At 52.0% G+C, this 23,154-nt stretch overlaps 8 protein-coding genes across 8 annotated transcripts; 4 read left to right on the top strand and 4 right to left on the bottom strand.

Annotated features, from left to right (window-relative positions):
- Nucleotides 1-191: 191 nt before the first annotated feature.
- On the bottom strand, nucleotides 192-4,806 carry QC764_0040110 (uncharacterized protein; the record flags this gene model as incomplete). The annotated part of the gene is made up of 5 exons (XM_062940281.1): nucleotides 4,517-4,806; nucleotides 4,120-4,458; nucleotides 985-1,216; nucleotides 847-927; nucleotides 192-793 (listed from the first exon to the last, which is right to left on the bottom strand). Exons 1-5 carry the CDS (start codon nucleotides 4,736-4,738, stop codon nucleotides 192-194), a joined length of 1,476 nt encoding a protein of 491 aa, XP_062803430.1. The 5' UTR covers nucleotides 4,739-4,806.
- An 82-nt stretch (nucleotides 4,807-4,888) lies between these two features.
- On the top strand, nucleotides 4,889-6,900 carry ORC2 (Origin recognition complex subunit 2). The gene is made up of 2 exons (XM_062944601.1): nucleotides 4,889-6,415; nucleotides 6,481-6,900. Exons 1-2 carry the CDS (start codon nucleotides 4,935-4,937, stop codon nucleotides 6,593-6,595), a joined length of 1,596 nt encoding a protein of 531 aa, XP_062803429.1. The 5' UTR covers nucleotides 4,889-4,934; the 3' UTR covers nucleotides 6,596-6,900.
- A 147-nt stretch (nucleotides 6,901-7,047) lies between these two features.
- DED1 (DEAD-box ATP-dependent RNA helicase) lies at nucleotides 7,048-11,002 on the bottom strand. The gene is made up of 4 exons (XM_062940280.1): nucleotides 10,933-11,002; nucleotides 10,865-10,881; nucleotides 10,038-10,808; nucleotides 7,048-9,970 (listed from the first exon to the last, which is right to left on the bottom strand). The coding sequence occupies exons 3-4, from the start codon at nucleotides 10,244-10,246 to the stop codon at nucleotides 8,098-8,100; spliced, it is 2,082 nt and encodes a 693-aa protein (XP_062803428.1). The 5' UTR covers nucleotides 10,247-10,808; nucleotides 10,865-10,881; nucleotides 10,933-11,002; the 3' UTR covers nucleotides 7,048-8,097.
- A 779-nt stretch (nucleotides 11,003-11,781) lies between these two features.
- Nucleotides 11,782-12,805, bottom strand: PRE1 (Proteasome subunit beta type-4). The gene is made up of 4 exons (XM_062944602.1): nucleotides 12,669-12,805; nucleotides 12,458-12,615; nucleotides 12,150-12,399; nucleotides 11,782-12,091 (listed from the first exon to the last, which is right to left on the bottom strand). Coding segments are annotated over exons 1-4 (612 nt in total). The 5' UTR covers nucleotides 12,671-12,805; the 3' UTR covers nucleotides 11,782-11,889.
- Nucleotides 12,806-12,869: 64 nt separating this feature from the next.
- QC764_208960 (uncharacterized protein) lies at nucleotides 12,870-14,018 on the top strand. The gene is made up of 2 exons (XM_062944603.1): nucleotides 12,870-13,080; nucleotides 13,136-14,018. The coding sequence occupies exons 1-2, from the start codon at nucleotides 13,055-13,057 to the stop codon at nucleotides 13,920-13,922; spliced, it is 813 nt and encodes a 270-aa protein (XP_062803426.1). The 5' UTR covers nucleotides 12,870-13,054; the 3' UTR covers nucleotides 13,923-14,018.
- A 262-nt stretch (nucleotides 14,019-14,280) lies between these two features.
- On the top strand, nucleotides 14,281-16,056 carry RRP9 (pre-rRNA processing protein; the record flags this gene model as incomplete). Its single annotated transcript, XM_062944604.1, has 1 exon — nucleotides 14,281-16,056. The coding sequence occupies one exon, from the start codon at nucleotides 14,281-14,283 to the stop codon at nucleotides 16,054-16,056; it is 1,776 nt and encodes a 591-aa protein (XP_062803425.1).
- A 1,401-nt stretch (nucleotides 16,057-17,457) lies between these two features.
- On the bottom strand, nucleotides 17,458-21,498 carry QC764_208980 (uncharacterized protein; the record flags this gene model as incomplete). The annotated part of the gene is made up of 6 exons (XM_062944605.1): nucleotides 21,351-21,498; nucleotides 21,145-21,273; nucleotides 21,028-21,075; nucleotides 20,911-20,962; nucleotides 19,820-20,856; nucleotides 17,458-19,768 (listed from the first exon to the last, which is right to left on the bottom strand). The coding sequence occupies exons 4-6, from the start codon at nucleotides 20,938-20,940 to the stop codon at nucleotides 17,458-17,460; spliced, it is 3,378 nt and encodes a 1,125-aa protein (XP_062803424.1). The 5' UTR covers nucleotides 20,941-20,962; nucleotides 21,028-21,075; nucleotides 21,145-21,273; nucleotides 21,351-21,498.
- A 166-nt stretch (nucleotides 21,499-21,664) lies between these two features.
- QC764_208715 (uncharacterized protein) lies at nucleotides 21,665-23,100 on the top strand. The gene is made up of 3 exons (XM_062944580.1): nucleotides 21,665-21,768; nucleotides 21,840-22,096; nucleotides 22,150-23,100. Exons 2-3 carry the CDS (start codon nucleotides 21,920-21,922, stop codon nucleotides 23,035-23,037), a joined length of 1,065 nt encoding a protein of 354 aa, XP_062803423.1. The 5' UTR covers nucleotides 21,665-21,768; nucleotides 21,840-21,919; the 3' UTR covers nucleotides 23,038-23,100.
- The last annotated feature ends 54 nt before the right edge of the window (nucleotides 23,101-23,154 follow it).

The following is a 23,154-nucleotide window of genomic DNA, read 5'->3' as shown; positions in this document are numbered from 1 at the left end:
CAATCCACCTCTTTAGTTCCCATGACCATGACTTTCCATGCGCTTCTTCCAATGCCATTACCATACCTTTCCCTTGCTCTCCCTATCATGGCTCCCTGACCCAACCAAAACCACCTGTCCCGCTTCGCCAACACCCCCTCAATAAACCCTCTCCCATCACCCCTGAATCACCCCATCCTAACTCCTTAAAATCAACCTCTCATCTGCCCCTGCCCCTGCTCCTGTCCCCCATAACAACCCCCATTCCCCTCCCCCCTGCCCAACATCGCATACATCTCCCTATTCCTCCTCATCTCCTCCCCAGCACGCAACCTCTCCCTCCTCTTAGCAGCCATAGTCCCATTATTTGCAAAAGGCGTCATCTCCGGCGAACCTGAACGCCGGTTCTCCTTATTGATACTAGCGCGCCTGTTGTTCTTGCCCCCCTTACGACGACGGGGTTTGGCGTCAGGATCAGACTCGGTGTCCTCCTCGTCAGACTCGTACTCAGAGCCGCTCTCTTGCTTGATCTTGGTGGACTCCTCCATCTTACGGATGGCTTCTGCTTCGTCAAACTCGGGGGTTTCTTCCTCGTCATTGTCGGAGGTTTCATCGGTGTCATCGCTCATGTCAGCGTCGATGTTGTCCGACTCGGTGCTCTCCCTGATGGGACTGCCGCCGGCGGCTTCTTCAGCCTCACAGGCTTCGCGAGCTTCCCGTGCTGCCTTGCGCGCTGCCTTGCGGGCATCACGGCGCTTCTTGCGGATGGCGACGAGGCGTTCGTCGCGCTCCCGGACTTGCTCTTCGTTGGCTTCTAGGGCGGAGTTAGCTACTGATCTTCTGAGGGGTGAACTATTGAAGACATACCCAAATTGCAATACCGGTTGGGAAACCGGCCAGCAGCAACAGTCGGGCGTCTATGACGGGCACTCTGCCAGTAATGCTCGACTGTCTCACGTCAGCCCCACTCCCCATAACCAATACGCTTCAACAAAAAAGACTTACACATTGCGAGTCCTGTGTAATTCCTACGGTCACGCTCCCCTTCCTTCAGGTACTTCTCCCTCATCCTCTTCCTCATCTCGGAGGCAACCCAATTCCACTCATGCTCCTCGTTATTCTCGATATCATCACCACAGCGCTTCTTGGTGAACGGGACGAGTTTCTTCCAGAAGAGGAACTCCTCTTCTCGGATCCAGGCTTTGCCGCCTTTGCCTACGGTGCTGGGTGGGGGCATCTGTGGGGATGTTAGCTGTATGCATACTTGAGGTGTAAGATGGGGGTGACGAGGCATGTGAAGAGTGTGGAAGGGTGTTGTTTCGAAATCTGGACGCCTTGAACCGTGGTGAATAGGCATTTGAATGGGTGTTATAGGCGTTTATGATGTTGTTATAGGCGTCCGAAATCTAATGATAGGCTTGATAGATATAATTCGAGGCGTCAAAAAGATAACTTGAGGCGACCGGAAGATAATCCAAGGCGTCCAGAGATTTCGTCCAGGCGTCCATTAGTGGTGTGATGGGTGTTTTGAGGGCTGGGAGGGGTGTGAAGGGGTAATGATAGGTCTTTGGGGGGCAATTGAAGGTGAGGTGTTCAAAGAGTAGAATCATGGGTCAAAGACGTGATTGGGGACGTGTACGACGTAGCTGGTGGGCCCCAGAAAGCCTTTGAGGGGTATAAGAGTGAGGGTAGGGCTTGAAAGTCTTCACTTACAGGTACCAAAAGAGAATTGGTTGCTGGATGGACGCTTTTCAAGCTGGCGGTGACTTTGTAGCTGCTAAGAATCCGGATAGCAGTCAAAGTCTTAATCGTTAATCTAAAAAGAGAATAACAGCCAGGGAGAGGGAAGAGGAAGTTTTTTATAACCGGGGATGGCCAGCACAGTGTTCCCTTGGGTATATTCACTGTCGCCGACCATCTCCACAGCCTCGCGGTGAATGTCTTCATCTGAAGCCGCATTTCTCCTCCTCGAACCAATGAAACCCAGCTCCAATGTCATCCAATGTCTGTTTGCTACTGTCGACGAGAGCTGAAATTTGACAAGAGGTCACTGGGAGCACGGTCACGGGCTGGCCTTTCATGTAAGCCACCCCTATCTCCGCTTCTGGCCATTGCTATCTGGCAGGAAGCTGACAATCTGATCTTGAGAGTGGATATGGCGTCGAAAAAGACAACAATGCGGTCTCTATTGCTCTCTGCCGTCCTGGAGCAGCGTTTGCAGAGTGGGATGGACCACGTGAAGCTTTCCCTTGCGGCCGGAGCAGGATGGGGGTCTTCTTGACCGGCATCATTAATCACTCTTAGTCTCTATCATACGGCCGCGGAGCCTTTGTCACTTTGTTCGTCCGATTCAGTCTTTGTGGGGGATTCGGCGGCACCCCGCTCATGAGCAAACAAGTCTGCCAATTGCGAATTACCAGCACTTGCTGGGGAATTTGAGTGCTCTAAGCAAATGGAAACTTGCTCACCGATCTCGGTCAAGCTCCCATGCTATCTCAGCGACTGTGCGACCGAGGTCGGGAGTTTTTTTACTGGTGAATATCAACTTAAAGCAACTGTTCATTATGTCTAAAGGTGAACCATCACTTGCAGCCAACGCCCTCTTTCATTGACCCAAATACAAGAAGCACAGACCGGATAAATTGTCTGCGAAGGCGGTCGGACGCAAAGAAAAGTGTCATAAAGACAAGTGATGAGTGATATCTTTCTATACTTTTGATCAGACCGGTGACGCTTGATGATTTCATACTTCTCCTTCCTAAATTTCTGACAGATACCCACCATCGCGGTCTCATATATTTATACGAAAGGGCAACACGTCTATCCAACTGACACTGTCATTCCACCAAGGTCAGGTGGCCCAAGTCTCAACATGGATCCTTGGAAAAAGTCGGCCTTCAATTCACATCACTCCCCGCACGTGAATGAAAAGCATGCAGTCTCTGCGATACACCGGAGAGGCCATTGATGCTTCCAGCTGAGAGAGAGAGAGCTATTGTATCTGATGACTGGAGTCCTCTTCACATGCAAGTTCACGAGGAGTACGGCACAACCCTTGTGAGCCGCCTGCCTTTCTCGACGCATGACTGTGAGTCTTCGAGACTGTGAAGTCACATCACAAAGAGCATATCTTTCTTACTGCCCTGTTTACTAAGGTAGTTTCAAGGTCAATCTGGACGGAACTCGAGACATTCAGACCCCAGGTGATCTTGCATGTAAGAGACCATCTACAAAATGAATAACTCCATGGGAAATAGTAATGTGGAGATGTTACCGGTTTTACAGCGGAATATAAAACGTGAAAAACGAAAGCAGCTTGCAAGGCGGACTGGCTTTGAGCAAGAAATAGAGAGCGTACTGGAAAGATTGTGCTGATGGGCGATAATACGGCTATTCCGAATCCTCTAGCATGATAGGGAATACTCTCCAGGGGCGTATACACTGTTATAGAACCCTCGATTATCACCGTGGAATGGGGGTGACAGGTCACTATGGTTGGAGTCACTGGCTCAAGCATCACATATCATGACCTATCAAGCAAGCAGGCCATCGAGGTACTGGATAATATTACATGATGTTGTACAAAGAGATCAAGCTCCAGTAAAACCTATTCATCCAACCCCATCATTGAACATCCCCCTCGAGAGGACTCAAGGACACTGTGTTCAGCGGTGATAAACCTCCAGAGCCCAGCCAATCGGCAGTCAATCACCATGTTACACAGGTAGAATGTATGTGCCCATTGCTATCCCATCAGGTAAGCAAGCATTTTGTCCATTTCCACCGGCCGGCGGGCAGGGTTATTGCCATCTGGCGGGCCATGACCCAGCATGTTCAGGAGAACCCAATGGCGTCAAGTATTCCAGTTATTGGCCATTGTCGGTAAACGTCTCCCAGGCAATGTGTGTCTTGGGCGTGAGTTGGAAACTGTGGCTTTCTGAAGCAAATTCTCAGAACCCTTCGAGTTGAACGTGATCTGACGATTTGGGAAGACGGTGCGGTTCACTCGAAAGGACTTGAGGGATCAGGCGCCGTGTAACCTCGGGCGATGAGCCATGGAGCTAGCCTTCTTTCCATCCTAGAGAACTGCAAGCACGGTGAGCTCCCATTCCCAATTCATTTCCCTGCGCAAAAACTTACCACGCTCTTCTCCGACAGAGGAACAACGCCGTCCTTGACCCAGACTCCCCAACTTCCCATCATGTTGGCCAGCATAATGTCTGTGGACAAACGATCTCCGACAACGGCGATCTGACTTGGGCTGGTCACTCCTGTCTCGGGATGCTTGCGGAAATAGGACATGATTTCATCGCCACACCCGGGCTTCTTGGTCTGATGTGGAAGAACGACAACGCCGGTAGCCTTTTCAACGGCAGCGGCGAGCTTTCCATCACGGTCATAACTCTGGGCTCCAGAAGTGTTGGAGACAATCAGGAGACGGCGACCTGGGTAGGCAGCTCGCAATGCCTCGAAACGTTGCTGTACAATATTTTAACATTTTTCTACACGTGAGGCACTGAACAATTAGGAGGGATACCTTGTACTGGTCGTAGACCTCATTATGCTCCGGATAAGCAAAGCAGTCATCCTTGTCCAAGACCACGGCCTTGATATCAACCTTCTCTCTCTGTCCCGCAAACGCCTTGTCGAGCGGTATTGGAAGGTCGGCAAAGGTGGCTACCGTTGCCTGGGGAAGACATAATGACGGCTTCGCCAGCAGTTTAAATATGTTTAGTGAGGCAGATAAATTGAGATTCATGTTAAAAAATGTCGAGAGGGCGGTTCTTAGAGGTTATAGCAAATACGTCACTGAGAGTCCGTGCAAAGAACCCCTGGGATGGTACAGAGGGGGAGCTCGGGCCACATCAAAAGTCGCGTCAATTGAACCCTGGGCGCGTCTCCATTAAACTACCACCAAAGGATTACCATTCATCACATATCCCCAAGAACACAAAATGCCCCCCAAAAAGACCACAAATCAGAAAGCTGCCGCTAGGGTACCCCGAAAACGACCAGCAACTACCGATCCTTACGAAATCCCAGAAGAAGACGAAATTGAGCCACCGAAACGACGACGTCATGTCGCCACAGTAGCCGCTGACACAGACGATGCCACCGTCAGTACGCCCTCAGCCTCGAGGCTGAAGAAAACAGTAGCGACACCAATAAAACTCAATGGTCTCAACGGGATAGACACACCAAGCAGGAAGAATAACGCAGACAGATCCGCCAGACGGAAAAGCGCCAGGGCCCTCGTCGACCGTGTGATAAGCGGCGCCATCAGCGACGATGAAGCCGAAGAAGGGGATATAGCAAGAGAAATATACGAATCCAGCGAAGACGAAGAAGACGAAGAAGACGAAGAAGGAGAAGGAGAGAATCTAAACGGAGAAACCGAACCGACAACAACACCCTCCAAATTCGCCCCCGGCCGAAAACGCAAAACCACCACAACCAGAACCCGAAAACGCTCCCCAACACCCCCCCGCGATCTCCCCCCTCACGAGCAATACTTCTTCCAAAACAAACCCGGGCTCTCCAAAACCTCCAACAATACCCTCTCCTCCCTCCAACTCCTCACCCACGACGAATACTTCTCCCTCTCCCGCGACCTCTCGTCCGCCAACCCCCACAGAACCGACATCACCCACCTCGCCTCCCTCCACGTATCCTCCTTCCCCCAATGGGCCTTTGAACTCTCCCAGTCCTTCTCCCTCTGCCTCTACGGCTACGGCTCCAAACGTCAAATTCTCCACAAATTCGCTACATACCTCTCCTCACACCCCCCTTGCTCCCTGGGTCAAGCCAACAAAATCGTCATAATAAACGGGTACACCCCCTCCATCACCATCAGAGAACTTCTCTGCTCCCTCGCCTCAGCAGTATCCTCCCCAACAACCACCCTCCCGGGTATCCTCTCCTATCTAACAACCCACCCAAAAATAACCTTGACCATCCTCCTAAATTCTGTCTCCTCCCCCTATCTCCGCAAGGGGCCCTTTCAGTCGATAATCTCCACCCTCGCCTCTCACGCACAAGTCTACCTCTGCTGCACAACCGACTCCCCTGATTTTGCCCTACTATGGGACTCGGCAGTCGGCACAAACTTTCAGTTTCTCTACCATGACTGCACCACTTTTTGTTCGTACTCCCCCTCTGAATTGGAGGTTGTCGACTCGGTGCATGAACTCCTGGGTCGGAAGACTCGACGGGTGGGGGGGAAGGAGGGAGTGGCGTTTGTGTTGAGGTCGCTGCCGGAGAACGCAAAGAGCTTGTTTAGACTGCTGGTTGGGGAGGTTTTATGTGCGGATGAGGGTGATGGTCAGGGTCAGGGGCAAGGAGAGGAGATGAGTGTGGAGTACAGGATGCTGTATAACAAGGCGGTGGAGGAGTTTATCTGTAGTAGTGAGATGGCGTTCAGGACGTTGTTGAAGGAGTACGTATTTTATTCTGAGATGAAATCGGGTGTGATATGCTGACAAGAGAAAACAAAAAAAATAGGTTTCACGATCATCAGATTATTACTAGTCACAAGGACGCGTTGGGGACGGAGCTGTTGAGTTTGCCGTTTGGGAAGGAGGAATTGGAGGGGATATTGGAGGAGTTGACGACTTGATTTTTTGTATGGTGTGGGACGTTGCTGTCGTAGTGTTTGGGGTGTTGCTGTGTACAAGTGTAATAGCTCTTTTGGGAGTGGGATTGTGGATAGGCTGGACATGGCATGGGATATTGTATAGAGACCCACGATGGTTACGACAGACGAACCAGAATCACTATGAGTAGTTTACACAAAACCTAGCGGTTACTGGACCTAGGAAGCGAAAAGGAGAGGGCAAAGGTTCAGCTGCTCCAGGGACAGATGGGAGGCTGTCTGGCAGAGGTGTCAAAGAGGAGAACAAAAAAGGAAAACAGGGAACTGGATATTCATAACTATTCATCATGTACACATATCAAATACCAGCTATCGTAACCAGAAACTATCCCAGTCATGTATGGATACAAAACCATCCGATATCAGGTCTATCAAACATCACGATCATCACCTTCCACAAGAACACAAGACTCTTACACGTATTCAGAACTCATTTGCTTTCACAAGTCATGAGACACACCAAAACATCACACACATTACACACAATCACAACTAGTTGGTGTAAAAAATGGATTTTAATTTGGACTCCATTATACATAGACGATTTGTCTTGTCTCGAGCCTCCGAGCGGGAACAGCCGCCACTGTCCGAGTAGAATTCAGATTCGTGCCAATCCCCCTTTTAGCCTTCCGCAAAATCCCAGGCGCTCCTTGCGCACAATGTCCGTTGCGCTTCGTGCCCGATGTCTTTTTTGCGACCGGCCGTGCCAATGCCAAACGCTCTGAATAGAGGAGAGCCACAAGCATTTTTGTAGCCCCCATCCGTCGTCAGAGTTCCATCTTCAAAGGGGTATCAAATGCTCCATTAACCTGCTCCCAGTCCTCAAACTGCCGAAAAAAATGGAATTCTAATCTTTTGAAAGGTCCCGTTTTTGTTGTTGTAAGACCCATCTCCTGCCGGTACCGTTGCTGAAACCGGCCAGAGAAAAAGAACCGAGAAATCCACTTTTGTCTATGTGTGATGGTCGTCAAGTGAAGAAATTAAAAAACAGAAAATCGAAAAGGCCAGCGGCGCCCATGCCTCCCATCTCTAATGTGAACTTCGTGCCCTGCCGGAAATGCAAGGCAAGAGCAGGAAAATGATGACTAGATTACACCAGCCGAAAACCGAAACCGCATATGTATGCCGCGTGTGGCATGTGAATGCACTCGCGGTCGAGTTGTCGACTTCCGAATAATGCGGTCTAAAAGGGTATCAAATCGTCGAACGTGTGGTTCTGTGTCGAGTAGGGAAAGCCCGATCTCCATCGTCAAACTCGAAAAAACCATCGGACTCGATCCCTGCCGGGTTGCGAAAGAATGAAAGTCATGATCGCCGCATAACAATTCCATGTGCCAAACGATAAAAGAACAAAACAAAAGCGAGACAGAATCCTTGGTAAACCATGCAGTGCTGAACGATGCAGTGCCGGATGCCAATGATGTAAAAGTGGGTGTTGAGATGATTCACGACGTGAAGTGGTATATTTACCACCACGACTGACCACCACCGCCGCCAGGGTTGCCGTAGCCGCCGCCACCGCTGTAACCACCACCACCGCCGCCGCCGCTGCCATAACCACCGCCGCCAAAGCCTCCGCTGGGGGGAGCACCGCCGTAGCCACCACCGCCGCCGCCGAAGCCGCCGCCGCCAGAGCTGTGTCCACCGAAACCACCACCGCCATAACCACCACCACCGCCACCGCTGAAACCACCGCCCTTGCGGAAATCGGTGTTGCCGCCACGGCCACGACCGCGACCGCCACCACCACGGCCGCCACGTCCACCGCCGAATGAAGACTCACGAGCAATGGTCTCGAGGAAGCCGGGAACCTCCTGGTTGGCCTCCTTGAGAAGCTCGAGGAGCTCGCGGACGACACCACGGTTGCCACGGTTGAAGAAAGCAGTAGCAATACCGGTGTTGCCAGCACGGCCGGTACGACCGATACGATGAACGTAGTCATCAATGTCGGTGGGGAGATCGTAGTTGATAACGTGGGTGACGTTGGGAATATCCAAACCACGGGCAGCAACAGCAGTGGCGACCAAGATAGGGCACTTGCCATTGCGGAAAAGCTCGAGGGCACGCTCACGCTCACGCTGGGTACGATCACCGTGAATCGAGGTGGCGGGGAAGTTCTGGTTGATCAAGAAATCCGAAAGGGAGTCGGCCATGCGCTTGGTCTCAACAAAGATAAGGGTGAGACCACCGGCGTGGGTGTGAAGGATATCAAGAAGGACGGAGCGCTTGTCAACATCCTCAACGTACTCGACCTTCTGGGTGATGTTCTCTGAAGTAGAACCAACACGACCGACAGACAAGAAGACGTAGTCGTTCAAGAAGTCCTGAGCGAGCATCTGGATGTCGCGGGGGAAGGTGGCCGAAAACATGAGAGTTTGGCGTTGGCCGGTAGGAGGCATGTCCTCACCCTGGACGATGCGGCGAATTTGGGGCTCGAAACCCATGTCAAGCATGCGATCGGCCTCGTCAAGGACAAGATACTTGATGTTGCAGAGGGAGATGCGACCACGCTCTATGAGGTCGACCAATCTGCCGGGGGTAGCAACAAGAAGATCGCACCCGCGCTCGATTTGGCGGAGCTGAGAGCCTATATCGGCACCACCGTAGACAACGCAAGGGCGGACCCACGAACGGTAGGCGAACTTGCGGGACTCATCGTAGATCTGAGAGACCAACTCACGGGTGGGGGCCAAGATGAGGGCAGTGGGGTAAGCCTTGCGCTGGCGGTAACCACCGCCGCCGCCACCCTGGGCAGGAATGGGGGAAGGACCCTGAACGAAGGACTGGTGAAGGATGGGGAACAAGAAACCACCAGTCTTGCCGGAACCTGTCTGGGCGCAAGCCATCAAATCACGACCGCCAATGACGATGGGGATCGAGTACTTCTGGACAGGGGTAGGGATCTTGTAGCGAGCAAGCTCGATGTTGCTCAAGAGATGCTTGTCCAGAGGGGGGTGGGAGAAGGTCAAGACGGGCTCAGGGACATCATGGCCGGAAGGAGTGACCGGGATGTCGTCGTACTTCTCAAAGTTGATCCCAGTGTGCTGCTTGCTCGGGTCATCAGCAGTGCCGAAGAGCTCACGCTCGACGCGCGGGTCGGGGTTGCCAATGATGTGCTGGCCATCGCTCCAGCGACCCTCACCGCGGCCGATAGGACCGCCGCCGCCGCCCATGTTCCCGCCGACATTGGAGCGTCCACCGCCGTAGGCGTTGCGGTTGAAGCCACCCTGACGGTTGCCCCAAGACTGCTGCTGAGGGGGAGGGGCAGACTCGTAAGAAGCAGCGCCGCCAGGAGTGGGACCAAAGTTGGTGTTGGCACGAGCATCGAAGCTGTTGTTGCTAGACAAATCAGGTTAGTATTCACGGTTTGCAACACAGGTGATGGCAAGCGGTGTCTGAAACTTACCCAGCCCAGGCACTGTTGTTGAGCCCATTCATGGCACCAGGAGCAGGTCCGTTGTTCATGGCAGGAGCGGGAGCATTAGCCCCAATCTTGCCGCGAAGGTGAGGAGGAATGTAAGAGCGACCGCCGGGGTGCTGACCAGCGAGCTGAGCCGCCGCGGGAGCCTGATCGAGGGACAGGTTGCCCATGCCGCCGCTGAGTTGATCGGCCATATTTGCTGAGGTTTTTTTTCAGTCGGTAGGCGAATAAAAAGTCGGGATTATTTTCTGATCGTTGGGCTCAGACGAACACGATTGTTCAAATGAGAGTAGTGAGGAAAAATCAAAGTCGAAAAGACGAAGAAATCGAGAGAATATTGGTTGGGCTCAGAGAAAGCGCGAAATTAAGTGGTTTCCTGCGACTTTTCGAGGTGGCTCGCGTGGCTCGTAACAACCAGGTATTACGAAGAGAGGGAGCGTGTGTGATGCTTCCTATGCGATCCTTTTCAAAGTACCTGCAAAAACAGATCCTTAAAAAGAAAAAAAAGGAAAGACAATTCCAAAGGGAAAAGCACAGTGAGATGAGATGCGGGATGGATTAGAGAAATCCAGAGATGGGTGGGGGAGGAAAAGGGTAAGATTTTTCAGGAGAGGAGAAAAGTGAGGGACCCGAGAAAGAAAAGAGTTTTGGATCCTGTGCTGGGGGACCCACTTTGTGCCACTCACGCCCGCAGCAGCCAGCAACCACCCACAGGTTGCCCCCAACCTGGCACTGCTACCCACTCAGCGCCTTCCCCTTCTGCCAGTTAGCGAATTGCTAAGCAATCGCTTGGTGGGGCAAGATGATCCAACCCTTAAGCCGACGATGTCTTCTTCTACTGATTAGATAGGTTGCTACTTGTGTTCCGGTGGCAACATACGTCACATAGAGGGTTCCGGCCTAAGTTGGTGACTGTCAATCCCGTCTTGTCTTGCGCAAAGGTATCTCTAATTTCCACAAAGTCTGTTCTCGTCAACATCATCAGACGACGGCTGAACGGGGCTTCCAAGTGGGCAGTGGTGGGATCCTGTTGGACATGCCGAGTGGCTGTCACGGCTGTTTGGCCTTCCCTCAGAGAGTCAGACACCAAACATGCCTCCCATCTCTCTCCTTTCAACGCAGGAACCCGCCGGCGGACAGTTGTCTCTTGAGTCAGTTGGAAGTGTCTGGCACGTCTGGCACGCACCCGACCAAACAGCATGCGGGGCCCTTTCAGGAACGGGGCAACAGATCAGGAGCAACCCCTTCCCTGATGCCATCAGCCATCGGCCATCACTACACTAACAGAGGGTTACGATGAGTGACTTGGGCTTGGGGGCATTCGTGCAACCCGGCCTCACCGCCTCACTCAGAAAAGTCGAAGGCTTCTTTGAGCGCGGGGAAGGTGCTTTGGATTGGTTCTTCACCCTCTCACCGCCCCTATCGGCCAGAAATGGTGCCAAACCAAGTCTGCAGCGTGTCAAACCGTCTGTTGTGGTTGGGTGTGCCCCCACTCTGCTTGTCTTGCAGAGGACTGTGGGAATAGAGCAAACACGGGTCAAAATAGGAGATTTCCTCATTACTGCCCGTGTCAGCGTCATTCTACGCACCCCAGCCAAGTGCACTCAAGTATGATCGACTTGACTAGCTTCCGGATGTAACCACTCTTGCCAGTCAGGGGCCAAATCCGAAGCATTTGAGGCATCAGGAGACGACACCACCAAGTCACCTTGAACTCTGGCAAGTCATGTGCCAACCAGAACCTGAATTCTAAAATCCCATTGAATGCATGCATCGTCCGTGCCAGGTATTATACACCGAGAAATCCCCCACGAGACTCCAAATGCAACCCATTAAATCAAGCAGCCTTCACCACCTTGTCGTCATCAAACTGGATATCCACCACGCCGTCCTTGGTCACTGCCTTGACCGTCATCCCCTTGAAGTCTATCGGTAGTCTCCTCTTGAGCTCGTCGACGCATAGTGTGAGAAGTTTGATGCCTTGGCCGAGGGTGATGTCGGGGTGGTGGTGCTTATCCAGGATAGAAAGGCAGTAGTATCTGAAAAGGCATATTGTTAGTGGGGTGATATAGGGTTTGGACTTGGGTTCCATCATACTGAGCATAGCCGTGGGCAGCATATGGGACGGGGGCGAGCGACGCAAGGTAGTCCAACCAGTACAGGCTAGACTTGTGTGTGATGGGGTCAACGCCGCCCAAAAGAAGGTTTACGTTGTATGGATTTCTCGACCGAAGACTCGTAGCAAGTTCACCGCGGACAAAGTGAGCAAGAGCTGATGGGGAAAGGTCCGACTCGTTGCGCATCGAGTAGAGCTGGGCGTTGGCTTGGATGTAATCGGCAAACTGGACTGTGGGGTTCTGTCAGCATGCTGCCGGAAGTTGTACATGAACACTGTGGTGACTGACCGGTATCACCAGCCTCGCCAGAGTAGGCCATGAGTGTGTGCTTGTTCAACTGTCTTGTCTTGTCGTCGGACGCCTTGAGGATGGTAGCTCCACGCATGGCCGCCTTCGACGCGGCGATCAGCGTAAAGTCCTTGCCCGTAATGCCCAGTAGAACCTCCCTAGAAAGTGTCAATGATGGGCGTGCTCTATAGGATGGGTAGATGCGACGTACATTTTGTCTCTGCTGTGGCGTGAATTTGTAGATGTGGTGCGTTGGTTGGGACGTTAGGTGAGTGTCGAAGGTTGCTTGATGCTGGTGCTGGGGGTCATGGATGGAGCTGGGTATGGCGGGCTGGAGCTAGGCAGGCGGGAACGCGCACCTTGGGAGTTGAATTTGCGGGGCACCTTCAGCCTTCCTATGCTGGAGCACTGACCACCTGTCGCATATCGATTTTTTGAGCTCTCAATGGCCTCTCTCATTTTGAACCTCTTACAGAAGCATAAACTCAAGTCACCTATAACAATCTCAGTCAATACACTCAACTCTGCCCCGTCCATTAGTCTCATCTCTCAAGTGTCCCACTTCTTAATTCTTTCATCGATTGTGTCAATTCGACCATGTTCGAGGTTCCAGATGCCAAACGGTAGGCCCCTTCATTCACACTCTCTCATACATGCTCTAACATATTTTCGTATCAGAGTGAGGAGGGAAGACCTCTACTCGTCTTCTGACGAGGGGGAAGTGCACAGGTATATATCTTCAGAACAAGATGCCAGCCTTCTCCGGCAAAAACTCTCCAGTCTCTTAGCCATCAACCTCGCTGCGCCACCACAAGATGAGGCCGAGGGTGATGTCTCCATGGCTGATGCAGACCAAGAAACACAACCACCACTAGAAAATGAAGAGAACCAAGAAGAAGAATTTTCGTTCCGGCTCTTCTCATCAGCACCAACACAAAAAGTAGTGCTTGCGCCGGAAGGGGATGGGCTACAGGCCTCAACAGAGGAAATACCATTCAAAGAACGGCCTCTCAGTTATCACATACAAGAGCCTCTCACCCCCGAACATCAAGAGCAAATACGACACTCCGCCATGTCGGCCCAAGACATTCTGGCGCTATCGAAACAAAGAGCGTGGGGTCTAGAGGTACCATGGAGGGTGACGAAGATTGAGATTGTGGCCACCAAAAAACCCACAACAATGACTGCTGGAGGCAAGATTGTAGAAGAGGGAGATAAGAAGAAAAAGAGGCCAGGAAAGAAGACCAGGATGAAGCTTCGGATCAGGGAACAGAAGCGCAAGGAAGAAGAGAGCAAGAAGCTCACAAAGGAAGAGCACCTTAAGGAGAAGAAGAAGCGACTGAACAGGGAGAAGAAGTTGAAGAGAAGGCAGAAGGAAAAGGCCAAGAAGGCTGCGAATGGAACTGCTGGCGACCAAGACGGGGCCGACAAAATGTCAGAGGATGGAGATAGTGGTGAAGAGTGAGGGACAGTACCGCGATATTCAATGATGCCAAAATAGCGTTTATTTCGTAGCTATCCGTATCTCTATCAAACACATCAATGACATTCAGAAGAGCCGCAGCCTTCCATACAAGCATACCCCACAGTGGTGGGGCTCGAATCAGTGGCGGCCGGCATTTTCCTTCTCCGATTTCTTTGGTCGCAAGGGACGCCAAGACCTGACCAGGGGTGTTTCTCCACTCGTGCAGGCCGACAACTTTTTTTTTCTAACGACGGCTCAAGAAATTTTGAAGCTGCAGCATTCGGCTGGTGAGAAAAGGCTGCCAAAGCAGCGACAACACGACCCAAAGGCAGCACCACGACGGCCAAAATTGCCCACCATGTCGTCCTTTTTCACAACCCCGGGCGCCCAGAAGAAGAGGAAGCGTCCAGCAGCCACAGAAGTCCCCAAGAAGCGATTGGCGACCACAAAATCATCCTCCAAATCCGCGACAAGAGGCCCCACAAAGCCCACCGCGGCTCCCAAGAAAAAGAAGGACATTGAGCGCGACGAAGACATATCCGGCAGTGAACTCGATACCGAGAACGAAGACGATGACATTGTCAGCAGAAGCGGCTCGGATGATTCCGACAACGAGGGCGAGACCGCCGCCGAGAAGCGTCTGAGACTCGCCCAGCGCTACCTCGAGAAGACGCGAAAGGAAGTCGACGAGCTGCAGGACGAGTACGCCTTCGATGCCGAGGAAATCGACCGCGATCTTTTGGCCGAGCGCCTCCAAGAGGACGCCGCCGAGACCAAAGGCAAGGTCTACCGCAAGCTCGCCCCCGAACTCGACTTTCCCCACGCCGACCCCATCCAGTTCCGGTGGAACTCGGGCACCGTCACCTCCGTCTCTGTCTGCCCTCCGTATGCCTACACAACCACAAAAGACGGCTACCTCACCAAATGGAAGCTCCAAGACCTCCCCAAGAACCAATGGCCTCAAACCACCCGCAAAAAGCCCAAGAAGCCCCCTGCCCCTCCCAAGCGCAGACCTGAGCGCATCGCCTTTGTCAAGTCTCAGCCCCTCAAAGCCAAGGACAAGACCTTCCAAGGCCACACCGCGGCTCCAATTACAGTAAAAGCATCCCAAGACGGCAAGTTTGTCGTCACCGGCGGCCTCGACCGCAAGCTGGTCGTCTACGACGCCGAGACCCTCAAGCCTATCCGAGCCTTCACCCAGCACCGCGACGCCGTCACCGGCATTGCCTTCCGCCGGGGCACCAACCAGATCTTCTCCTGCTCCAAGGACCGCACAGTCAAGGTCTTCTCCCTGAACGAATTGGCGTACGTCGAAACATTGTTCGGCCACCAAGACGAGATTATGGACGTGGATGCCTTGGGCCAGGAGCGCTGCGTGTCAGTCGGCGCGCGAGATCGTACAGCCCGTTACTGGAAGGTGCCTGAGGAATCTCAGCTTGTGTTTAGAGGTGGCGGTGAGGGCGGGTCGACCAACACCAAGAAACACAAACTTCCGGCCGGGCTGAATCCAGCGAGCGCTGCTCATGAGGGGTCAATGGACAGAGTCGCGATGTTGGATGACGAGATATTTGTCACGGGCAGTGATAATGGCGATTTGGCGCTTTGGAGCATTCAGAGGAAAAAGGCTTTGCACGTGGTTGCGAGAGCGCATGGTCTGGACCCTGCGTTGACTCCTAGGGAGCTTTCCGGTGGGAATCCGGAGGATTTTAACCCTAAGGATATTCCTGCCCCTCAGCCAAGGGGTATCACAGCTTTGAGAACGGTTCCTTACTCGGATCTGATCTTTAGCGGGAGTTGGGATGGGAGTGTCAGGGTGTGGAGGCTGAGTGATGATAAGAAGAAGATTGAGAGGGTGGGTGTTCTGGGGCAGCCAATGGACTCGGAGGACAGTGGTGACAAGGAAGAGAAGAGTCTCGCGAGGGGAATCGTGAACGATCTTGCCGTGTTTGAGAGAGGGGAGAGAGGCAAGGACGGACTCTGCGTGGTGGCGGTTACCGGGAAGGAGATGAGACTTGGGAGGTGGAAGTACATGAAGGAGGGGAGATGCGGGTTGGTCGTTTATGAGGTGCCTAAGAATGTGGTTGACAAGAAGAAGGAGGTGGAGACTAATGGGCATGCCTCCGGTGAGGAATAAACAATTAGAGGGGCGTGGGGGGTTCTACTTTGGTTCGGTAGATATGCATGGCACGGCGTTTGATGAGTTTGTTTTATGCCCATTTGAACAGTGTTTTATCTGGAGTAAATAAAATGGGAAGGCTGCTTGTCGATACTACTCGCCTGGTGGTTGAAGCTGGTTTGGCTGTATACCTGTACATATTCGATCATTATCTTTGACAGGAAAAGGAACTGGAGAATGCCATCAGTGTAATGTACATAGTACTGCCCATTGTACCGTCTGATCCCCTGTTCTTGAAACATCCGCGAAAGAAGATCATCACCACACAAGCACCATCACAAAAACCATCACCAAACTCATGTAAACCAAACCTCAATCCCACAACCCCCATTCACACAACCTCCACCCACACAACCTCCACCCACACAACATCAATCAAGATCCCTACACACAAACTCTACGGTATATTTCACCGCCCAAACAATCAACACTATACTAAAACACAGCGTACCCTATTCTTCTTTTCCTTTATCATTTTCATCCTCCTGTTTATATGCCCCATATATCAGTTATACCACGAAGCCCAACCCAATCTGTGAAAAAGATCAAAGTAAAATCATCCTACTCCAATTTTTGTGTCTTGTTGAGTTTTTTTTTTTTTTTTTTTTTTTTTTTTTTTGGTTGACCCCATGATATTTTTTCTTGAAACTTCTTGGTCAGTTTGTAAAGTTGGGGTCGTCCATCGCCAAAACTTGACCATTAGATGCCAACATAAAAATTGCCATGTCGGGTTTGTAAACATAGGTAGGCACCCTATTGCAACCCGTTCTCATATAGGTAGGTCCACCGAGAAGAAAACTCACCTGTAACTTCGTATACCTAACATGCAGGAGTATCCATTTGATAAACCCAATATTATACCCATGGCCAGATTCTCACATGAACACACAAACAGACGAGGTAAACAATTTTCAAGCTGCCTGGGAAATGATACAATTGCTCAACTCCCCATGAACCCTCCCCATCGCTGATGTCTAAAAATACATACACAAAACAATATCTTTTCATTTCTCTGCCCCTACCCCCCCCTTCCCCCCCAGCCTCACCTACATAGGTACCCAGATCTGTCCCCAACCCCCACTCTCCTCCATTAGGCAAACAGCTAACAAACAATACCAGGACCCAAACTCCTATCCCATGCTTGCCAATAATCCCACATATTGATAAATACCCACTCTCTTCTGCGCCTTACCTTGAGGAAAACCAGGATGATAATCAATGTTTCCGTAACCCACAAGCCAAAATAGATAAGAAGAAAAAAAAATGGAACGAAACAAACAAGCTTATCTAATCGGACCCAACATGGCTACAACGTCGCTTTGGGATTGCTGCTAGAATATAATAACCACCGCTCACAACTCAATCAGAGTCATCAATATTGATCGGCTCATGATGCTTCACCGCTGCCAAGTTCTGCTCCACGGTAGCCTCCCTGGTGGGTGCAAAACCCACGGATGTGTACGCAGCTCCTACATTCGTAGCCACTCGCTGCCTCCGACCGGGAGATGGGGTATCATTAAAATATCTCGACTGAGAGCCCGTGGTAGGTGGAGAGCTGGCACCAAGGCGTTTTGGGCGAGAACCCCCAGTAGGCGTGGAACCCCCAGTAGGCGTGGAACCGGTATGAGGACGCTTCGACGCCCCTGTGGACGTGGAGCCAGCATCAGCACGTTTTGGATTGGGAGCCTGGGCGGGAGATGACTGTGACATTAGGGCAACCTGGCGCGTCGGCTGGCGAGGCTTTGCATTCTTGGTGTGCCCAGGAGGTGTGGCTGACTTGTTGCAGAATGACTTTGCGTCGAGCTCTTGCACCGACGTATCAACCGCTTTCTTTGCCTCCGCCGGGGAACTCGATATCCTCGCCGTGAACAATGTGGAGTCAGGGCGACCCAAAGGGACAAGCATGACTTCATCATCTTCCGCATGAGAAGATTGCCGCGTCGGCGAAGTCCCCAACTTTGAAGCGGGGCGCTCTTTAGGCTTGGCCACATGCTTCGAGAAACCGGGCTCTACAAGTGCGGAGAGGTCGGTGATTTGAGGAGGTTCTGGGGTAGGGGAGTCCTCGATAGAATCCTCAATAGAAGGAATGAGGGGTGTGTCGACGACGAGGTCCATAGGCTTGGTTACATCCTGCACACCTTCTGTCGGTATCATACGTCCTGCTGGTTCCTTTGCAGTTTTCGCGGGCTTTGGTGCCTCTACAGGAGACCCTATTCGCCCTTGCGCCGGTTCTCCCGCCATTTCCACAGGTTTGAGCGGCTCTGGTACAGCTGCATGTCGTGATTCCTCCCTCCGACCCACAGCCGAATCGCGAGAAGGAGAGGTGCTCAGTTTGGCGCTTTGAGCAAAAAGTTTTGTCATTCTCTCCGCGGACATGGGATAGATCATCCCCGCATCTTGCTGCCGGCCAGGCTCTGTGCGGGTCATACTCTTTTCGTAGAAGATAGTATCCCTCCAGAGCGTTCGCAATAGGGGGGCACTTAATGCCCATTCGTGCGGCTCCTTAGACAGCAGAGCCTTGACGAAGGTATCTGGATCCTTGACAAACTCTTGCACGTATCCAAGGACATAGACTCCGCAGTCTGTGAGATTCGATTGCTGCGGTATATTAGTGGCCTTCATCCCAAGGCGAGTTGGCCAATCACCTTGCTCAAGCCTCCTGCCACGCTTGTCTTCGAACTCTTCAATGAGATATCGGCGGAGGTTCTTAACGGCAGGGCCGTGACTAGATCCGAGCGAGTCCAACAGAATGATTCTGGGGTCATCAAGGCTATAAGCAGGCTTGCGTTGCTTTGGCTGAGTAGAAGCTGATGGGCGAAATCCGGGTTTGCCATCGGTGGCTTTGTCCACAACATCAGACGTAGCCAGCTTTGGTGCATCGGTCATTTCGACGTCGATAGGGATCGTGGCTTCGGCTTCTTTTGCCTTCTGACGAACAGCCGGATCAAGTTTCCCTGGGTTGCAAATTATGGCAACCCACCAGTGGAAGTGCTGGTTGATTGGGACGACAATGTAGTCATAGGACAGCAGATCCACCTTTGCAGTCCATCTTTTGACATTCTCGTACTTGAATTGGTTGCCACCGTCCCCGGTCAAACTCGTGTAGAAAAAGCTGTTGTGCATGTAGACTCGCTTGCTGAGATCGGGATGCTTGTCAGTGAATTTTTCAAAAAGGTACTTTAAACCAAATTCAATGATGCTATCGTTCAGATACTGGCCCTCATCCAGTCTTGGTATGTCATCCTTGGTCACCTGTACTCTGCCAAATTGTAGCGGTGTCTTCCAGTCTTCCAACCAGCTCCTGTTTTGCAAAGACCAACGAGGCGGAGGAGGGGTCTCAGGCGATAATGATAGATCTACATCAATTGGAGCGGAAGTCGCATCTGTCGTTGATCCGTGAGTTGACCTCGAAGATCGTCTGCCGTAAGTCGCGACTGGTTGGGGTGTTGCGGGCTCCGAAACTTGCATGGAACCGCGGATGGTGGCTCTCGGTTTGTTCGAGGGTGAGACTTGGCTGGGTGTAATGCTAGCACTGGTGCCCCGTGCCTTGCCAGCATCGGGAGGCTGAGCATTAGGAGATCCCGCACCAGCGACTTTGCCTGCTGATGACCATGGGGTATCTCGATTGATTTCACCAAGTGCTTTGTCATAAATGGCATGGAGCTTGTTACTAGAGTATGGTTAGCGAGGGCGGAGGACGAAATGCTTCGAGGATATGTACCTGTCTTCCTCTTCCACCACCTTTACCTTGAGAACCCTTGTAGCCCAACGAGCAACAGATGAAGCATCCTGAGGAGTCACAAACTTGATGACCAGCAGTTTACCGATGTCCAGAGATGTATCAGTGGGTTGAGTGACCTTAATGAGGCTACTGGACGGGTGAAAATGCAAGGCTTTGATCTTGTTTGTAAGCTTGAGCCACTGTTGCGTCCCGTGGGGGTTTCCATTTTGTGTAAATGCGCGAAGTTCCGCCTGAGGTTTATCATGATGTGCTTGCATGTAGCATGCATCTGTCCCGCCTTTCTCACCAGCCACATAATAGTAATTCCGGTAGCAGACTGCTGCAGAAACAGTGAAGCGTTCGGACTCTCCAAGAGACTGACAGTCCTCACGACCGTTAGCTGCCTTTCTGGGGAATTGTGTAGGGACTATATCGCCCCTGCGAGAGACGCTGGGCCCTGGCTGGCGCTTTTTGCCATCATTGGGCGTATGACCCATTGCCAGCTCGTCGTCTTCGTGGGATTCCTGTTTCAGTCTCTTCCTCCCCTTGGGTTGGGCAGGCTGTAAGTGGGCTGATATATTCCTCAGAATCTCCAAGTCGGCCGCATCGCTTTGCACTTTAGACCGAGTTTGTTCTTGATTATCGGGTGCAGTGTATTTCTGACCGAACGCACTGGGAACGTCCTCGGCTGAGGACTGACTCTTGTTGCTACCAAGAGACCTATGCCGGTGGCGGCGATTGCCTCGACCCTGGTACTCAGCCATTGCATGTGAATTCCACATAGGAACATGCGAACTGATAGGCGAAGGAGATATTGAGGGGCTGTACGTGTGACCCCGCGATTGAATCGGTTGAGACGGGAATTCCTCAATAGACTCTTGTGACCCCCGTGGTACTACTTCGGTATCCCGGCTCGTCTTCTGCCGCTTCGCTCGTGGTGTTTCTCGAGAGTCATTGGAATGGGCCGATTGTGGCCTTTCGGTCGTCTTCTTGGGGCTCGAATCGAGGGTGTTGACGGCTTTCGCGCCCCAGGGATTCTAGGAAAGTTAGTAGCAATCCTGCATTATGATGGCAATGAAGTCGAGACGTACAAGTGATTTGAACACCGATCGGAGAGACATGTCGACACTGCGCTCTACAGGGCTTTACCACAGGCAGTGATTAGCTTCGGCGTTGTCAGGACAGGTTCATGGACACAGGCGCAATACCCATAGTCTGGAAAGGTGTGTGCGGTGCGGTGGTAGTCGAGCTCCTTCCTGTCAATAAGGTTAGGTTACGCTGCACAGAAGAGTTCACCTGGCATCACAGGTAGATCAAGGGCTTACTCTTTCGCACTTTTCGCATCCTGGGCAGCTGTGGGAGCGGAGGGAGTCAGCAGGGCCGCTGTCCTGGTTCCAGTTTCGTGCGAGTTTCTCTGAGCAGGTGAAGAGTGCTCTGGTGGATCTTGCGCGTTCCTGTACAGAAAATGTGACCGGTAGGGTTCTAGGTTAGTGGGGCCCTCTACCATGTGCGCGCGCAAGATCAGGCATACCTTGATTGCTCCAGCTTGGAAAGCTTGAGACGGTTCTTGCGGCGGAGACACGATCCAAAAGCTCATAGGTTCCTCAGGCACGAAAAGACGGAAAACCAACTGCTGGTTTGTTGCGTGCAGCAGCTGTTGTCTTTTCTTTGGATGTCACGAGAACCTGTTTGTCTTGCCTGCCGGCAGCTTTCCCGCTAGATAGGCCACGATCCCTGTGGCCTCAACCGCACTGACCAGGCCCACACCCAACCCACCTTGGCATTTCTGCTTGTGGAACTTAAAACAAGTTCACCACATTCACATGTGTTACCAACACCTAGCACAAGCACAGCATGTTATTTTGCAGATTCTGTAGATATAGGTTAGAAAAGGTCACAAAACATCTTTCTAGACTTCGTCAAGATCTACCTAGGTGAAAAACCAGAACGTAGGTATTGTGAAATACTACATGCAATAAGAGTACTTGCTCAAACTGACCAATTTGGTGGGGTCAACCAGCTCCTCACGCTCATTCTTAACCCCGGATCCAACCTCACAAGAATGCGTACGTAAACAACCTCATTTCGACCACTTGATCTATGAACTTGATGATTATAAAACGCAGTTCTTTGCCTCAATCATTACTCTCCCATATCTCTCCCAAGATTTCTCAAATTTGGCTCCAAATCGTTCAAACCCCCACCAAAACCTCCACCATGACCCCCGCCATCAAAACAACCCACATCGACCGCACCGCTCACGAACCCCGCGATAACGTACCTCTTTCCCTGTCCTCCTTCATCCCCCAGCTCTACTAACATCCCTCCAGTCCCTCCACGAACTCCTCATAACCACCATAACCCCCATAACCCCCGCAATCCGCCTCTTCCACCTCACGCCCTCCCAACCTTCCCAACCCCCCATCAGCTTCCTCCCCGGCCAATGGGTAGACCTCTATTACCCCCCCTTCCCCTCCTGCCAAAAACCCGGCGGCTTCACCATAACCTCACCCCCATCCCACCCCCACATGGAACTAGCAGTCCAGCAATCCCCCCTCAACCCCCCAGCAGCCTACCTCTGGCAGGACCCCTCCACCCTCTTACACACCCCCGTCCGCATCCGCATAGGCGGTTCCTTCACCTACCCACCCCAAATATTATCACGTCCCTCCGAACAACAGCCGTTATTATCCTCTCCCAGATCTAGTAGCACACCCCCAAACTTCAAAAAGTTGGTGTTGGTGGCAGGAGGAGTTGGCATAAACCCCCTAATCAGCATCCTCTCCCACATCTCCACCACCCGCCCCCAACCCGAAATCACCCTCCTCTACTCTCTCAAAGACCCCAACAGCAAAATCCAATCAGGCGACACCTCCCAAGCCCTCTTCCTCGACCGAATCATCAATCTATTCTCCAACCAAAACGACCCCCTGAAAGGCAACATCAAGCTCTTCCTCACCACCACTGGTGGCCCCACCAACACAAACAACATCTCAACAAACGAAATAACAACCAAAAATTTATCCATACCTTTCGAAAAGAGAAGGATATCCCTCTCCGACGTCTCAAACGCCATCGGGGAGCACAAAGACGACGTGGCAGTCTACATATGCGGTGTACCCTCCATGACCGACCAATTTGTCGACGGCCTGACCTCTCCCTCCCCACAAGGTCTAGGCATAGACAAGAGCAGGGTCCTGTGCGAGAAATGGTGGTAATAATCTAGGAAATTACTCCTCATGAAAAGTATCAGCAGCCCATTGTATGTACTTTAAGACACCCAACGTAACATATCATATCTTCCTTCATGAAAACCAAACAGTAAACTAGCTGTA

The sequence above is a fragment of the Podospora pseudoanserina genome, chromosome 2, assembly GCF_035222485.1.
Source record: "Podospora pseudoanserina strain CBS 124.78 chromosome 2, whole genome shotgun sequence".
In the NCBI taxonomy this organism is placed as follows: domain Eukaryota; kingdom Fungi; phylum Ascomycota; class Sordariomycetes; order Sordariales; family Podosporaceae; genus Podospora; species Podospora pseudoanserina.
This window is presented reverse-complemented; position numbering and strand designations above follow the sequence as displayed.

Bases quoted from the DNA above. Each gene is read 5' to 3' on its own strand.
- ORC2 (XM_062944601.1), top strand. From the start codon at position 4,935: ATGCCCCCCAAAAAGACCACAAATCAGAAAGCTGCCGCTAGGGTACCC. The intron at 6,416-6,480 runs GTACGTATTTTA...CAAAAAAAATAG, and splicing joins TTCAGGACGTTGTTGAAGGA to GTTTCACGATCATCAGATTA.
- DED1 (XM_062940280.1), bottom strand. From the start codon at position 10,246: ATGGCCGATCAACTCAGCGGCGGCATGGGCAACCTGTCCCTCGATCAG. The intron at 9,971-10,037 runs GTAAGTTTCAGA...TGATTTGTCTAG, and splicing joins AACAACAGTGCCTGGGCTGG to CAACAACAGCTTCGATGCTC.
- PRE1 (XM_062944602.1), bottom strand. The intron at 12,400-12,457 runs GTCAGTCACCAC...AGAACCCCACAG, and splicing joins TGGCGAGGCTGGTGATACCG to TCCAGTTTGCCGATTACATC. The intron at 12,092-12,149 runs GTATGATGGAAC...ATGCCTTTTCAG, and splicing joins GCTGCCCACGGCTATGCTCA to ATACTACTGCCTTTCTATCC.
- QC764_208960 (XM_062944603.1), top strand. From the start codon at position 13,055: ATGTTCGAGGTTCCAGATGCCAAACG. The intron at 13,081-13,135 runs GTAGGCCCCTTC...TTTTCGTATCAG, and splicing joins GAGGTTCCAGATGCCAAACG to AGTGAGGAGGGAAGACCTCT.
- QC764_208715 (XM_062944580.1), top strand. From the start codon at position 21,920: ATGAACTTGATGATTATAAAACGCAGTTCTTTGCCTCAATCATTACTC. The intron at 22,097-22,149 runs GTACCTCTTTCC...ACATCCCTCCAG, and splicing joins CTCACGAACCCCGCGATAAC to TCCCTCCACGAACTCCTCAT.